Source organism: Misgurnus anguillicaudatus, chromosome 1 (genome assembly GCF_027580225.2).
Source record: "Misgurnus anguillicaudatus chromosome 1, ASM2758022v2, whole genome shotgun sequence".
In the NCBI taxonomy this organism is placed as follows: Eukaryota; Metazoa; Chordata; class Actinopteri; order Cypriniformes; family Cobitidae; genus Misgurnus; species Misgurnus anguillicaudatus.
In genome coordinates, this window is record NC_073337.2 from 10,865,643 (window position 1) to 10,882,062 (window position 16,420).

At 39.1% G+C, this 16,420-nt stretch overlaps 1 protein-coding gene and 2 non-coding genes across 4 annotated transcripts; all 3 read right to left on the reverse strand.

Moving 5' to 3' along the window:
* Positions 1-13: 13 nt before the first annotated feature.
* Positions 14-86, reverse strand: trnaa-agc (transfer RNA alanine (anticodon AGC)). The gene has a single exon. It is a non-coding gene; the product is annotated as a tRNA-Ala (tRNA).
* A 1,355-nt stretch (positions 87-1,441) lies between these two features.
* Positions 1,442-1,530, reverse strand: trnay-gua (transfer RNA tyrosine (anticodon GUA)). The gene is given in 2 exon segments: positions 1,442-1,477; positions 1,494-1,530. It is a non-coding gene; the product is annotated as a tRNA-Tyr (tRNA).
* A 270-nt stretch (positions 1,531-1,800) lies between these two features.
* tmem214 (transmembrane protein 214) lies at positions 1,801-12,395 on the reverse strand. 2 transcript variants are annotated; one of them, XM_055190117.2, is made up of 16 exons: positions 11,984-12,395; positions 11,114-11,298; positions 8,567-8,717; positions 8,338-8,472; positions 8,104-8,192; positions 7,892-7,997; positions 7,612-7,693; positions 7,421-7,522; positions 7,199-7,340; positions 7,022-7,113; positions 6,879-6,927; positions 6,694-6,801; positions 3,149-3,363; positions 2,907-3,075; positions 2,653-2,804; positions 1,801-2,511 (listed from the first exon to the last, which is right to left on the reverse strand). In XM_055190117.2, exons 1-16 carry the CDS (start codon positions 12,138-12,140, stop codon positions 2,385-2,387), a joined length of 2,061 nt encoding a protein of 686 aa, XP_055046092.2. In that variant the 5' UTR covers positions 12,141-12,395; the 3' UTR covers positions 1,801-2,384. The 2 variants fall into 2 exon arrangements, with proteins under 2 accessions (XP_055046092.2, XP_055046094.2); XM_055190119.2 differs by having other exon boundaries at positions 8,110-8,192; positions 11,984-12,394.
* Between the last annotated feature and the right edge of the window lie 4,025 nt (positions 12,396-16,420).

The following is a 16,420-nucleotide window of genomic DNA, read 5'->3' on the forward strand; positions in this document are numbered from 1 at the left end:
TCATTGAAAAGTATGGAGGATGCGGGCATCGATCCCGCTACCTCTCGCATGCTAAGCGAGCGCTCTACCATCTGAGCTAATCCCCCACGATGCTAAGTGGTATTAGCATTAGCATTAGCATTATTACTGTGCTGTTTACATAAATAACTGCGTTAAAGGCACATTTACGAAATGATGTTTAAATAACACGACAGATTCAGAGTATTACCCTGATTACGACAATTTTAGATAATCAAATAAAAGCTACGATAAAAGCAAAATAAATAAATAAAAGCAAAATCAAAATTGGCCGTTTTCAAACGGAAGGCTGCATCCTCCTGTAGGCTGCATATATAATACTGTTTGTAAATACTGTCTGATTTCAGAATATTAACAATTATAAAGTTGACTATTATAGTTAGTTGATTGTAAATTGTTATAATATGCTCACGACTTGTGGATGTGTAATGCTCAACTGAAATAAATCTGGCTTGATGACGTATGCAGCCTGCATATGCGACCTCCGGAGGCTGCAGCCTTTATTATATTTTGCTTTTATGACGCAGACCCTACAAAAGAAAATGAATGCTTTGTTATCGATTTAATTTTTTTCTATGTAAATTTTACATTTAAAAATGTAAATTCTACAACTCCATACCTGTCTTCCTGAAAGAAATGGAAAATAATTTGAATCTAATTTCAGTATCAACTAATAAAAAAGCTAAATAGACTGTTAGGATTTGCTCTACCTTTGATCTCTTCATCTGATCATGTTCAGGTGTTCCTTTTTTAATTTATTATATGTATTTGTTTTCCTGTGTTATCTCTTCTTGTTTTTGTAGTTGTGGCTATGATATGTGTTTACTATTCTGTATGTAACGTTACGTATGTCTGTACCATAGACTGTACGTTCTTTGCAATAATAAAAAAAAAACACTGTGCAGCCTTCCGTTTGAGAAACGGCCATAGTGTGCATGATATTGCAGTAGTGACAAAGGCCGTTTCTCAATCGGAAGGCTGCATCCTCGGAGGTCGCATATGCAGGTTGAATACGTCATCAAGCCTGGTGTATTTTTAAAGTCATAAGCATATTACAACAATTTACGATTAACTGAGAATAACAGTCAACTTTATAATTCTTAATATTCTCCTGACATCCTACAAATGCAACCTCCGGTGGCTGCAGCCTTCGGATTGCAAAACGACCAGTATCCACCTGTTTATAAATCTCGTTACGGCAAAGTACCACTAGAGAGCGGTGTTGCAATGCTTTTGGTGCAAGCTCTCAGCTGACGCCTTCGGTCGTGTGTTGTGTAACGTTAGTAGTAATAAAGAAGCAGGACATTCACTGCGCCGTCCTCTCTGTTCAATATAATAAAAACACGCAATATAACAATATTACCGAATACATTTAAATTAATACAAAGTTCTGTTGAAGAGATTTCCACAGAAAAAAATTTCCTCCTTCGAGCCGGATTCGAACCAGCGACCTAAGGATGACAGTGTTCATACCTCTACAGTCCTCCGCTCTACCAACTGAGCTATCGAAGGGGCTGAAATTCCTAGTGGAAAAATTCAACTCTGAATGTTAGTTTTACAAAACAAACAACAAAACACGCATCAAAATAATTAACTATATAATGTGATGCATCATAAAGCGCTATATTTATAAATTTAATACAAAACAGAACGTTTTTCTGACAGACTGTTACAAGAAACCAGTTTATTGTAACTGTACGAGTTTTGACACTAGTGTCTTTATAGTAACTCAAGATGATCTCTCACCTAAATAAAATAAACCACAGACGGACCAAACATGACTGAAACAGAATTGGCATATTTATTTATAAATCATTTATAAAGTAACAAATCAGTTCATCAGACAGAACACACGATACATTGTATTTTAATATGACGTGGTCTCCATAGCAACCCTGTTATTCTGAGTCCAGCATTGATTCAGATCTGAATCTCTGACAAACCCAGATGATTGTAAACACAGAGATGTCCTAAAACAGAGGACATGGGTTTGATTTAAACTCAAGAGTTGATCTATACGAGACAAATAAAATCAAGTCGATCACATACAGGGATTTGATTACTATTCAGTGTTGTGTAAACAGCAGCAGTAGTAGTCATTAATAATCTGTCTTCTCTGACCATCACAAGAGTTTAACCATCTGTTTATATTAATACTTCACATACATACACACATACACACGTGTGTTAAATAACATGCCTCTTCTCATAGCTCTCTGGTTTGACGACTGTGTAAAATCAAGACATGAAAACAGCTATCTGCATAAAAGACAAAACTGTCTGGACAACAGATATAAAACTTCATGCAAAATGACAAAAGAATAAAAGTGTGAATGTGAACGGGGGATGAAGAAGATCTGTGTGCATCACACCCGGGACAGAAGCTCCTGCGCTCGACTCTTCATTGCAGACGTGGCGTCCTGTAGGTAAATCCAGGTGATGTTTGTGAAAGTCCTCAGGTGATCATGCAAGCAGTGAAGCGTCACCTCACCACTACAGAAACATGAAAACCACATTACAAAACAACAAAGACATCAAAAGAAAAACATATTTTATCCGAACAGATCATTTGTTATTACTGAGCTATAAATATATTGTTGTGACCGCATTGCTGCAATTGTGTGGAGTACTGACTTGCACGAATCCTGTAAGCTCTGCCACGTGTATTGAAATGCCGCTGACAGATACTGCAGTGACGGGAGGATGAACTGCTCGTGAATATACAGCAAAAACTCCTTCACATACTCGATAAAGTGAAACACACTGTCGGGAGTGTTTGTGTTGATCTGAGGGAAAAATGCACAGTAACACAACGCAATTATATAGCTGCAATTTGACACAATGATCAGAAATGTTATTCCCTCATCAGTGTGTGTTGTGGTTTGTACCCATTCAATCAGCAGAGGCACATTTTCACGCAACCACTTTAGAAGTTCAGAGCTCTTTTGTGCAACGAAGACGACAGCAACCTTGATCTTTTCCTGTCCGTCCTCCAGCAGCGGCCCTACGGTCTCCACCGCACGAGAGTAATAATATGGTGTGTTTTCACCCAACCAGCTGCCAACACACACACACAGTTAGTTACACATCACACAACTCCAAGTGTTTTCGATGTTCATTAGTTTCTTACCCGACACCCTGTTGGCTGTAGTGAGATACTTTGCTCCAAGCCTGCTTCGATACGCCTGTGACCCCTGACCTTTCCAGGTACAGTGCTGTGGTGGAATCCGCAAACGACCCCTGCGTTCTGACATCATGCACAATAAAGCCCACCACAAACACCATCATCATCAACAACACACGCCACCACGGGAAACCCTGACCACGCATCTTTGACTGCAGAGACTGTAGAGACAGAGAGAGAGACCATGAGCGAGAGACTAAGCCCTTGAATAAAATCCACCGATGTCCATAGATGCGTCTGAAACTAAATAGCTACGTTTACATGCAACCAAAGACGGATCAATCGAATTGAAAAGCCTTCATGTAATAATATGTTTGAGGTCGAGTAGCTTCAAATTTCGATTGTATTGAAGGGGTGGTGTAGTCCGAACTGTGATCCAATCATCAGGAGAAAAGTTTGTGAATTGTAGTATTTTCTTAATCGGATGCAAAAAACCTTGTGCACATCGCAAAAGAATTGTGCTTAAGTTTACATCTTATAGGGCTGTGACAATACATAGCGTTCCCCATTAAAAAGACCTGCCTAAAATCATTTCTGAATCGTAAGGCTCCGATTCTGTGTTTCACAGCTTGTGCGTGTACTACGGCTCTGTGATCAGTAGGAAGTCCTTGTCAATCTAAAATCATTATGAGTTTGAGTCGTTTATAATGTGAATTTAAAAAAGCAACACTCGTCAAACATAATCATTCAAAAAAAAATTATCATCATGAAAATACCTGAAACAATCTGAAAAACAGCAATATAAATATTCCTGTAGACATTTCTTGAATAGTGGCTGCGTCCGAAAACTCTAAATTGCTGCCTTCTTCTGAGGCAGCTTTCCAAGGCAGCAAGGCATCAAGGCATGTCCGAATTCAATGTTTGGTTTACTTCCTGTCTCCTGAGATACCTATGCGTGGACGTACATTAAGAATGTGATTGGTCGAGCCCGGTCGAGTTCGAAAAAATAAAATGGCGGCCAAGGACGCGACTGGACCACCAATTTAGTGTAAATAAAGGTAGATTTTCAATTTTTACACTTTTTAATTGCATTTCTAGCGAGAAATTAGTATTGCAGTTTTCAAATATGTGATTAGTTATCACAAAGGCGCTCTCTGTTTAAATTTCAAACACGCTGCCTTTGAAGTGTGTCCGAAAGTCTTTCTCTGAGCTGCCTTCATGCCTCCGAAGTCATTTCCTCATGAGGCAGCGAGGCAACGAGTCACTGCCTTAATGCTACTTCTTCTGTGGCACAAATGGCGTTTCTACATAAGATCGCCCTCTGGCTTTTGGATGTGGCAGCATTTCACCGTAATTCATTCAAATTCATTCATTCATTCAGAAAACGCGCATTTGCACGATTAATCGTTACAGTCCTAACATCTTATATATTTATGCATCACATGATTCCCATCACAGAAACATGCAATAGCAAGGCTTTCATGTCTTTCATAACATGCCTATTAAAAAGTGTTTAATTTGATTGTGTGTGAAAATTTCCTTATTTATACATATAAATACAATCCACTTTTTGAAAACAGGCTCGTTTTGAAATACATTCAGCCGATCTCCGGGTCTGGGGGTACCACTTTTAGCATAGCTTAGCATAATCCATTGAATCTGATTAGACCATTAGCATCACGCTAAAAAATGACCAAAGAGTTTGGATATTTTTCCTATTTAAAACTTGACTCTTCTGTAGTTACATTGTGTCCTAAGACCGACAGAAAACCAAAAGTTGCGATTTTCTAAGCCGATATGGCCAGGAACTATACTCTCATTCTGGTGCAAAAATCAAGGACTTTGATGCCGTAACATCTCTGAAGCAGGCGCAATGATATTACGCAACGCCCGAAAATAGTCTTCTTGGTTACTTTCAATAGCAGGGGACTATTTTCGGACACTGCGTAATATCACTGCGTCTGCTGCAGCCAGAACAACTTTCTCAAACTCAAATTTGACTTTTATCACATTTATCAAGAGAAAAAGCGTAAACTCAATGAGAGATGCTGTGCACTGCGTTGCCAAGTCCTCTGCTTTTTGGCGGGGTTCAGATTTGGCCAACTTTTAAACTGTGTCCGCGAGTTTAATTTTTTTGAGGATTAAAGACGAAATTATTTGTTAGTTATTGGTATTTGGGCTGCTTTTGGGCTATTTCTGAGACTACGTTTACACGTGGGTGGCTATTTTCATAAACGGACATTTCAACCTCTTCAGTTTCAAAAATAACTTTGTGCACACATGTCAGTTTCAGATAAGTGTTCATTGACAGGTACTAGGGTTGCCGCGGTGACAGAATTTTCCCACCGGTTAATCGGCGCGTCACAAACCCGGTAATCCCGGTTTCACCGTGTGGGAGGGGCTTATAAATGCGCATTCAGACGTGCACATTTTACTTTCACTTTTGAATTACGCAACTGTTTAAATGCAGTGCTTGCGTACGCTGCGTTAAATCGCGTATGAATTTGCGTGCAATGCGAGCGCAACAGCTGGTTTAATTAAGTGCTTGAGTCAATGTGTGCAGGTAATTCTCACAGAACCCGCCAGTCCCAAGCAGAGCAACCGGCTACTTCGCCATATAGCGCTGCTTGAATGATGGCTTTATTATTTTTCTTGATGAAAAACACAAGAACAAAACGATCTCGGTTATATTAAACATCATATATGTATATTATAACAACAACGAGTAAGCACGCGGCTTCTGTCATCATCTAGTCAGTCAGCTTGCCTCGCACACTCTGACAGGAATAAATGAAATCTGACACGCTGCTCTGTGACGTGACGCGCGTTCAGCTCCGCTGTCAGCATACACACTCAGTTGTAAGCGTTTGCTCTCTCTAACGAAACTAAATGATTTAATTACACGAAAATATCAAAACGACGGTGAAAGACGGTGGGCAAGTGATCTAACCGGTGAGAGGCTGAAGCACCGGTTATCACCGTTTCACCGACCATCGCAGCAAGCCTAACAGGTACCCGTGTATATATGGTGTAACGAGAAGCTCAAGCCCATGTAAGCCAATCGGAATCCCGAAAACAGCAAAGAAACACTTCCTGTTCCTCTTTTGAACAAGGTCGCACTTTTGGCGTAGGTGCACGCTCTGGTGCATACTGTGACGTTGGCTGCCTAAACATCAGTTTGTTTCGGTTTACATGCAACCGTGCAACCAAAGATTTTTAAAATCTCCACTCTGGTCGGAGTTTTTAGAAATAATTGGTTTCAGAGGCGAGTTCTCCGTTTGCGTGCAAACGAAGGGCGCAAACGAATAGAAATGTCTCAGTTTTTCAAAATAACCATGTACGTATAAAAAGGGCCTGAATGTCCATTGGGCTGGTTTCGATTCACAAATCTGGCAACCCTGGCTGTGCGATTGTGCAGACAGGTGGTTGGGATTATATAGAACGTACATGTAAACGAACATTTTATGTGAATGTAAACATAGCCAATGAGGATTCTATTGCAAGTAAATAAATACTTCTGAAAATGAGCGAGCGAGGCTAAAGCATCATACCTGACAGAGCGAGTTACAGTCCTGGATCTCCTGCGTCTTTGCGCTCGTCTGCAGCTCCTCATTCGTCACACTGAAGGACTGAATTGTGTCCTGAAGGTTTTTCCTCAACTGAACATAAAACAAAAAAATACCAATGAGCTGAGGAAGAGGAGCAAAGGCACGATCAGTGTATTTGTGTAACTCACCTTTGGTGAAAGTGTTTTCCAAGATCTCAACAGATGATCCAATAACAGACTGAAGAGAGAAGAGAAAGAGTTCACATGTGTTTAACAACAGGCATCAAACAGGAAAGGTTTTTTAGGTGAAAATGTTCAAGTTTAAAGGTCACCTGGATTGGGGCAGGTGTTTGGTGTATAACTGCCTCCAAACACTCAAACTCTGGCTGTCTACAGACAGACACTCAGAGAGACTGTTGAGAAGCTGTAGTTCATAAAATAAAGGCAAATATTAAAACACCACCTCTCATTATTATCACACTGTTATTGACTCAGTGTTTGCGTCTGACCTCTGTCTTCATGGCATCGGGGCAGTTCGGCGTAGCTCGCGACAGGAACGAAGGGAAAAATGTGTGAAGGGTCAATTCGGGTTTGGCTCCGAATGCCAGCACTTTAAGTCGCGGGTAGAGTCGACACAGCTGCTCCTGAAGACTGCAGATATGATCAGAGAAACTAAAGTCACATGAGCGGTCAACACATTACAGGGTAACTTGACACACGCTGACTAATACCTTGGTGTCAGGGCATTTTTGGGCATGTAAGCGAAGTCCAGCAGAGGGAAGAACTCTTTGGGTCCCATGATACCGAATCCTTTGGTCAAATTGGCATGAAGACTGAAACATAATGTTTAAATAATCTGAGATTAAACTTGAACATAATTAAACGTTGGAATATGAATCTATGCAAACACAGACACACTTACGTGAGGAGTCGTTCCAGATATGCAATGGCGTATGCGGAGAGCGATTTGATCCCGAGGACAGGAAGCATGATGCCCAACCAAACTGCAAATCAAAAACAAATAAATACAAATTAATTAAGCTTACAATTTCAAGATAAATGCATGCCCAGATTTCTGTCCAGCGGGACTTCAGTCCACAGAGAGGATGAAACTAGACTGACTGTCATTCAGTAAAACACTGATACAGATTTCTCAACTCTTTGCCCTTTTCCCTCATTTCATTTCATTCTCCCGCTCTGACCTTTGATACCCTGACTGAGGTCGTAGAATCCCGCCTGCCCCAGAGCCCACAAGATGGTCAGACATTTGACCGGCCGGTGCTGATTTGAGCGCAGGAGCTCCAGATGCTGTGGAGAGGTCAAACACACACACACACACACGTCACAATCTATTGTGTAGGATTTCAAATTTTACAGAAAATAAAAAAAATGGCAAAAGGAAGAGAAGTCTTACACTCACATCTGCAAGGTTCAGTGCGGCTATTTTGGGTTTGTCCTGCATGACGGCTTGAATACACATCCTGTAGCCATGCAGAGATTCACCTATAACAGCAAAAAAAAACACAGAGCTCACACACACAGCTACACCCATTGAAGAGATCAAATCATAAAAAAAAGTTTCTTGCTTTTTTAGAAAAAGTTCACAATACTGGACAACCAGTTGGAGTAGAGAAAGGTCGTGTCTCACCTGGCTGTCTGTCCAGCTCTCTGAGCATTGTGTAAACGCAGTGATCAAAAAACTCTCCCAGTGAATCTGAACATTTACTCATCAGGTTTTTTATAACAGCCTTTAACTCCTTACTAGCAAGGCAGTATGGGTAATCTACACACAAACACAAAAAAAAGTTATTTTAAAAGGCATTCCATGCGAAACACAATGTTCCTGCAGATACACACACAAACAAACAAACACACACCATATGTGTAGCTGCTGAGTGTCGGGTCTGTGTCTGGTGCTGGCAGTTTGTAGTTCAGGTATCCAGCGAGATCTTTCACCCAGACTGACGGATTCTCAGGAAAGAGATTTTGACTTTTCTCCAACTGCTGCTTTAACTCCTTAATGTCCAACTGAAAGAAACACAGACAACGACAGAAATGCATTAATATAACTGACATCAAACCTTCCTGTCTGTTTCTTAAAAAGCTGTTAGGAGGCGTGCACACTAAAGCTTCTACGCCGGCGTATGTTTTCAATTGTTTCCAATGGAAGCGAGACGTTTTTAGAAAAAGCCAGCAGCTAGCATTTTTTTCCACTCTGAAAGCTGGCGCTCAGCATTTTTTCCGCCCTCAGCCCTGAGTGCCGAAAGTTGAAAAATATTTAACTTTGGGTGAAAAGCTCAGCTCGTCAATGTCAGTTCTTACACGGCCGTCCAATCACAGTGGAGGAGGGACAAATATTACAACAACCAACCGGCACATCATGCAGTGACTGATAAACAAAGCAGAAGTATCACAGCAACCAAAGCGCTCAGCTTAAAGCCTTGTTTATAGTCGCGCTTTGGTCCGCAACGCGAGCCTCCACTAATCGCACGCGCGTGTCAACAAACGAACGAGGCGTTTATAGTTGACGCACTTGCTGTTGCACTATTCTTTGAACTACCAGGGGGCGACGCGAGCAATCAAGTCAAAAACAAACACAAAGAAGAGGATAGAAGAAGTCGTCCGCTAGAGCAACCCTGGTGCTTCTAACATCAGAACTTGATATATAAATATGAGAACATGAATAAAACAACTCTCTCTTAAATATGTCTTTATTAAACATTATAATTTCATTACCGTTTTTACTAAACAAGCAGTACAGACATCTTAAGGTTTGTATTTTATTCCTCATCCAGTGGTAAATTTACTACAAATGTAAGACAAAAATTCTCAATCAAATGTAACGTATCTCTTTGATCAATCCATTTGATTTCGGTTTTAAATGGTAAGGTTTATATTCCAGATAAATATCAGATAAATACTATATGCATTGTTGTTCATGGATTGATCAAAGAGATACGTCATCATAGGCTTGACTGTTCGGCCAGAATCGCCTCGAGGTCTGTCATTTTTGGATACGGAGCCGCGCGTCAAGTTACAAAAATTGCACACCTCCACGTGAAATGGGGTCTCGCGCACCCAACGCGCACGACCGCCCACTATAAACATAGCTTAAGAAAGCTAAAATAAAGCTGGCATTTGGCATCCGCCTGGCGTCTCCAGACACGTTTAACAGCTTTGGTGTGCACACCCTCTAATAAGACATCACAAGATTTTGACTATCCGCTAGTTAAGTCATGACATAAGGAATACTGTTTCCAGGTACAAACCGCCACTTATTTCAATAGAGGACAGCCATTTATTAGCAGCATTATAATTTATACACATTTAAGCGAAAATTTTAATAAACGTACGATTTACACTGCATTCTCCAGGCTCAAGAAATCACAGAAATAAATAATTCGTAAAAAATCCATATCTATTAATCCAAAATAAGCTTGGATTTTGTTATAAAGATAAAAATTAGAATTGGGTGTTTTTGCATTATATAAGTGTATATTAGCAAGATTTTATCTTTATTCAGGGTTCCCACACCTTAGTTAACTTTAAATTCAATGACCTTTAAAAGGACTTTCCAGGTCCAATACCCTCAAAATCGAGGACTAAATGTGGGGACACATTTCAAGTGAGAGAACAGTTATATCGTGTTAGCTTTTAAGATACATTGTTACGGTTCCCTTTTGAGGGAACTTGCACTGCGTCAATGCGGTGACACTTTGGGGACGCCTCCAGGGGTAAGTGCGTCTGAATGTGTATATCAAATTCAACCAATGGTGAGGCTTAACGACAAAGGGTGATGTGGGAGCCAGGAATTATATTGCAATCTGAAATATTGCCAAAGGGAGAAATGTTGCAAGGGAGACGCAGCACCTCGTTCCCTTCTCAGGGAACAACAGTTACATACGTAACCCGAAACGTTTTCATTTGCCAAACACAACTATTGTGTATGAATCAACATTCGCATACAGAAGATATAAGCATTTAAAGCGAACAGTTTAGCACGTGTGCTTAAAAAGTCTAGAATTTTTATTATATTTTCGTACACTACACAGGGAATAATATGGATTTTATTCCAGAAAACTTCTCGCATAAAATAGATTCAAGCACTTTCAATGACCTTTCAAAAACTTCCCAGGGCCCTGAATTTTCAAGGTTTTTAAGGACCCGTGGGAACCCTGTTTATTTCCCTAAGGCATTTGTGATCGGTTACTTAGCAAGCATATAGTGCTAGATAGAGTCACATGCTAAATTCTTAGAGTAAAATTTTTTGACCTTCTCTAGTTTGACTAACGTTCAGTTTCAAGTGAACATTTCCTTAAAAACATTTTACACAAAACTGCCCAACAGATCACCTTCAGGTGTCCCTGAGATGATTTGTTTAAGATTTTCCTTTAACTAAAGCCCAGGTCTGCGTGCGTACTCACAGCTTTAACGGCCTCCTCCAGTGTTCTGTAGCGGGTCGGGCTCGAGCTTCCATTGGCAGGAGGTTTTTTGGTCGGTTTCCCCGTGTTGGGTTTCTGCTGAGGTTTAGGGGGCGGAGGTACCTGCTCCTTATTCTGTTTGCTCACCACCTTTTCAAAACTGTCGAATATAGTCTCAGACATCACACCTGTGAACATTAACAGAGTCAGTGAGACTCCAGAGAAACAACAGCTGAATGACACACAAGACCAGAAGATTGAAGAGACAGAAGTGTGTGAGGGACAGAGAGAGGGTGAGTTTGTCTTTCACAACTAAATGAAATAACCCATGATAGTCTTGGTGACCAGAAGCACAGATTTTGCAACTCCACACCACCCTTCAGACCAATGAGCCAGAGAAGAAACACAGTAAGACTATAGTACAATACTACAGATTGAATGATTCAGACCAAAAATCAGAGACACGTGCTGTCTGCATGCATTCAGTGTGTATTTCAAATAATTTCTGATGTTTCTCCTAATATTATTAATATACAGATAGATCAGTTTAAGTCCAGTTCAGACTAGATCATAAATATGTACAGCTCAGTGAGTTGATATAATGATGCATTTCTTAAAACTAACTGAAAGACCAGCTCAAGTCCAGATCAGATGTCAGTTCATTACAAAAAGTAATGATAAAGTAAATGGTATCACACAATAATACCATGGTACTGTGCCAAGATATTAGCATGGCACCATGTTTATAATAATATCTATTGCAGCCATTGAAAAGATATTTTATTACCATAGACAACATTTAAAAATGTAGTATCATGATGAGATCAGACATTCATCCAAAACTTTGTTTGTGTATGTGTGTGTATTTCTCACGGGTTGTGTCAATGTATGACAGGTTGGCCTCTCTCAGCGCTTTCCTGTTGGATTTCTTCTCCTGTTGTTGAGTTTTACCTCCGGAACTATTGCTGCTGCTGTTATTTGTCTTTTTTCCTTTCTTCACCACCTCCCATTTACCCATAGCCGAGGCCATAATCGCGTTCTAACAAAAAGAAATAATGGTAAACAATCGACAGCTACGATCTGAACGCTTTTAATGCCACGTCTTTTCAGCGTGAACGCAGCTGCTTCCTTTTTCGTGCGCGTCCTCTCTGCGCGCTTCCGGTCAGTCAAATAGTGAGTGTATTTTATTCACATCGCATAAGGCTCAAGCCTCAAAGTGCGCTAAATACTTGTCTATTGTTCATCTAATTTCATAAAAATATACAGCAAAATAGAACACGAAACATTCTTTCTATACATAGTTACATTTCAGTGTGGAATTGTTAAAAACATTAATTAAGAGGCGTGTTATGCAGACAAACCTGCTAGACGCTCGGAGGGCAAACATAGCTGACCAATCAGACACATCACTGAGTATCACGTGACCCATCGTTGTTTCACAAGGGAAATAACATGTGATGGCATTCTCTTTCGATTGGAAGTTCTTTGTTAACGCTCGTTTATGCGTATGTGTTCTTTTAAAACTGCGTTTGATCTTAATTAAATGTAAAATAATTTTTAAGTTTTCGCAATGTATCAACGAGATTTATTATTTTGGATTTATTATAAATGTACTATTATATTATTATCGATATATATAATTTTTATTACATATTGTTATTATTATTAATTATATATGTATTAAATTATTCTTATTATTATTTAAAGATTCATTGTGTAAATTTTAGAAGGATCTCTTGACAGAAACACAATAAAATTTACATAACTATAGCCTATTATTTACATCTGTATTGTTTTTATTATTTTAAAATGAGCCGTTTTTATCTACATACACCGCGGGTCCCCTTACATGAAATTCGCCGTCATGTTTCTACAGTAGCCCTAAACAGACAAACTGAGCGCGTTTCGTCCCTACTTTGGCTGCGTTCGAAAACTCTAAATTGCTGCCTTCTGAGGCAGCATTCCAAGGCAGGAAGGCATCAAGGTAATTGCGAATCCAATGTTAGGTTTTCTTCCTGACTCCTGAGATACATTCATCATTTTGTCCCACAATTCTATGCGTGTGTGCGCATGGGTAATGCAATTGCCCTGCTAAAAAAAACAAATAGACCCCATCACAGAAATTCTATTGGTTTTATTCACTGATCTATATAAATGACTGGATTGCGCATAGAACGCTTGACGTAACTGCGTGAGGTGAAGCCAGCGCAGAGTTCGAGCCGCCATCTTGGTATACCCAACCGGCAGAGAGCGTCATTGACTTCCATTCAAAATCATGATCAAAATTTACCCCCTTTACAGCGTATCAGTTACACAAGGTTAATTTTTAGGACATGTGTACGTTAATTATTTGCTATTTCTGGTGTTATTTGCAATGTTTATGTTTTAATCGGGCAGGATAATGGATTTACAAAAAACCGTTAAGGTGAGTGTGTCTGCTGCGTTCTGTTAATGACACGGGTATAAATAAAGTTTTTTGACATTCAGCTACACGGTGACGGTCAGCGTTATTTCTCTAAATAAGTTTAGGTAACTTGTAAGTTTAGATAACATAATTACAAAACTAGCAAATTATTGCATGCACATACGGTACAAAGCATGATTATTTATTTAGATTTCAGAATGAGCATGTTTATTGTCATTAATACTAAATATGCTGCGGTCTGTCTGCTGATCTGATACTGTAATGAAGATGAATGTATAATAACTGTTTAAAACGCAAAATGTACAACTTTCAGTAAATAACTATGTACATGCTTAGGACGTTTGTGTTGTAATAATGTACAGGGTAACTTCACATATAAAAACGAAGACGAGTAAAGTGATGTTTTATCATTAAAATCTGACAACGTCCATTGATTTAATAGAACGTTTTGGGTATACCAACATGGCGGCGCGGTGGCTTCACAAGTGTGACGTCATGCGCAATCCAGTCATTTATATAGATCAGTGGTTTTATTGGGAATTTTATTGGTTCTAATGGAATATGGCCCAAAAACCACTACAGTGTATTGGTCTTTGTTGGTCTCTAATGGCATGTATTGGTGCTATTGGTTCTATGTATTGGTTCTAATGGAATATGGCCTAAAACACACTACAGTGTAGTGGTTTTAATGGTAAAAGCTAATGGTTTCTATTGGTATTTTAATGGGTCAAGCCTTGTAGAGTTCCAAAAAATAAAATGGCGGCCAAGGAAGTGCCTGGAACACAAATTTAGTGTAATAAATGTATATTTTCAATTTTTAAACCTTTTAATTGCATTTCTAGCAAGAAATTAGTATTGTAGTTTTCAAATATGTGATTAGTTATTACAAAGGCGCTCTCTGTTTATATTTCAAACACGCTGCCTGTTAAGTGTGTCTAAAAGCGTTTCTCTGAGCTGCCTTCATGCCTCCAAAGTCATTAAGTTTGTTTGACTTGATGCAGCCCCACAAGAACCGACAGCCAGATGTAGTACCGCGAAAACGATTACAGAAATCATACAAAGTCTAATTTCGCTTCGCTCTCGCAGTACTTTGACGTAATCCGGCTATCGGTTCTTGCGACGCCTATTGCCTCATCAGGCAGCGAGGCAACAAGTCAGCTGCCTAAGTTTTTGGACGCAGACGTTGTCTCAGACGTAGGGTGGCCATTCGCGGTCGAGCGACGCGAACGAACCCGAAAACATGTTCGGGACGTGTCCGGCAGAACTGGCACGAATGGCCACCCTACTCAGACGACATCATTCAGTTTGTCCTGTGGCGGCTACTATACACATTTTATAACTCAGGGTGGAGCTGTTGGTTGCAATCTCACCACTAGATGTCGCTAAAATTTACACACACTACCTTTAAATGCTTTTCAATTTTTAATTTCTTTCTGTTTTTAATTTTATTATATTGTATAATGTCATTGCTCAATAAATCAGTACCAGTTTTCAATATTTTATTTAATTTTCCCTTGACCTTTAACTTGATTTATACTATTACATTTTAAAATGTGTAAAATGATGTGTGAGGGCATATCACAATGTAGCGATATTGGTTTAGTAGCCTTATTTTTGAAACAGAATTTATGATAAATGAATGCATTTCATAAAATGTAATACAACTGGGGTCCCCTGGCACCATCTCATGCAACCAGTTTGAAAACCACTGTATGACTGAAGATATTTTAACATATACTCTCATATTTGATTATATGAAGAGTTTCGTTGCAGAACGAGATAACTCCGTTTTTTGAAATTTTTCAGAAATCTCGTTTTTTGGTTGTATATTCTAATTAATATCAATTCAACTGCAGTTAGTTTGTTTTGATTTAAACCTTCATAACTTAAAAAATACAGCTAAGTAGCACCATAAAACAAAATAATAACATAACATAATAATAAACATGTTTTGGCAAAAATGTTAAAAACAGAGTTATTTCGTTTTGCAACGAAACTCTTCATATATTGTAATAATATTTTTCTGAATACATACACATTGAAAAACAATAGTACAGCTGATAGTGTAAATGAGCCAGTAAAACACACAACTTCATTCCCCACACACATATTTATTTTACGTAGTGAAACTCCATTTGGATGCATGATTGTGTGGTTGCCGTGACAACAGATGAGGGATGAACGTGTAAATGACACAGGTGCTGCAAAACCAACCTGTGTACCACTTCATTCTGTGCAACAAAACCAAACCATAAAAACATGAAATGTTTAATTATAATATAGCAGCGGGAAAAGGCACAGTCTCTTTTTTTGTGATATTTCTAACATCTTTTACTCAATGTTAGTTGTTTTCATCTCTTTCATAAATAAATAAAAACATACAGCACACCAGCATTTTTGCAAATGATTTACCACATTGTAAAAAAAAAGAATTGTTTTGGTTCAACTTACTTTTTTTAAGTTAACTGGTTACCTTAAAATTCTGAGTTAGTTAACTCTAATTAGTGTAAAAAGTGTTGTGTCAACTAATATTTGTAAGTTGAATTTACTTTTAAGGCAACCAGGTAACGTACTCTTTTAGGTTGAACCAACGTATTTTGCATTGTAATGATAGAGAAACACATCTATGTGCACACATGGTGACTTTTAAAATAAACTTTTTAAAATTGACCCCATTTTACTTCATACTTGTTGTTGGTCTCATTATGCTTAAAGGCGGAGTCCACGATGTTTGAAAAATGCTTTGAAAAAGGAGACGGGCCGACTACCAAAACACACTTATAGCCAATCAGCAGTAAGGAGCGTGTCTACTAACCGACATCCTTGCCGGGTTGCGTATGTGTGGGGCGGGTCTATCAACCGAAGATCCAGATTCTATTGGGGTA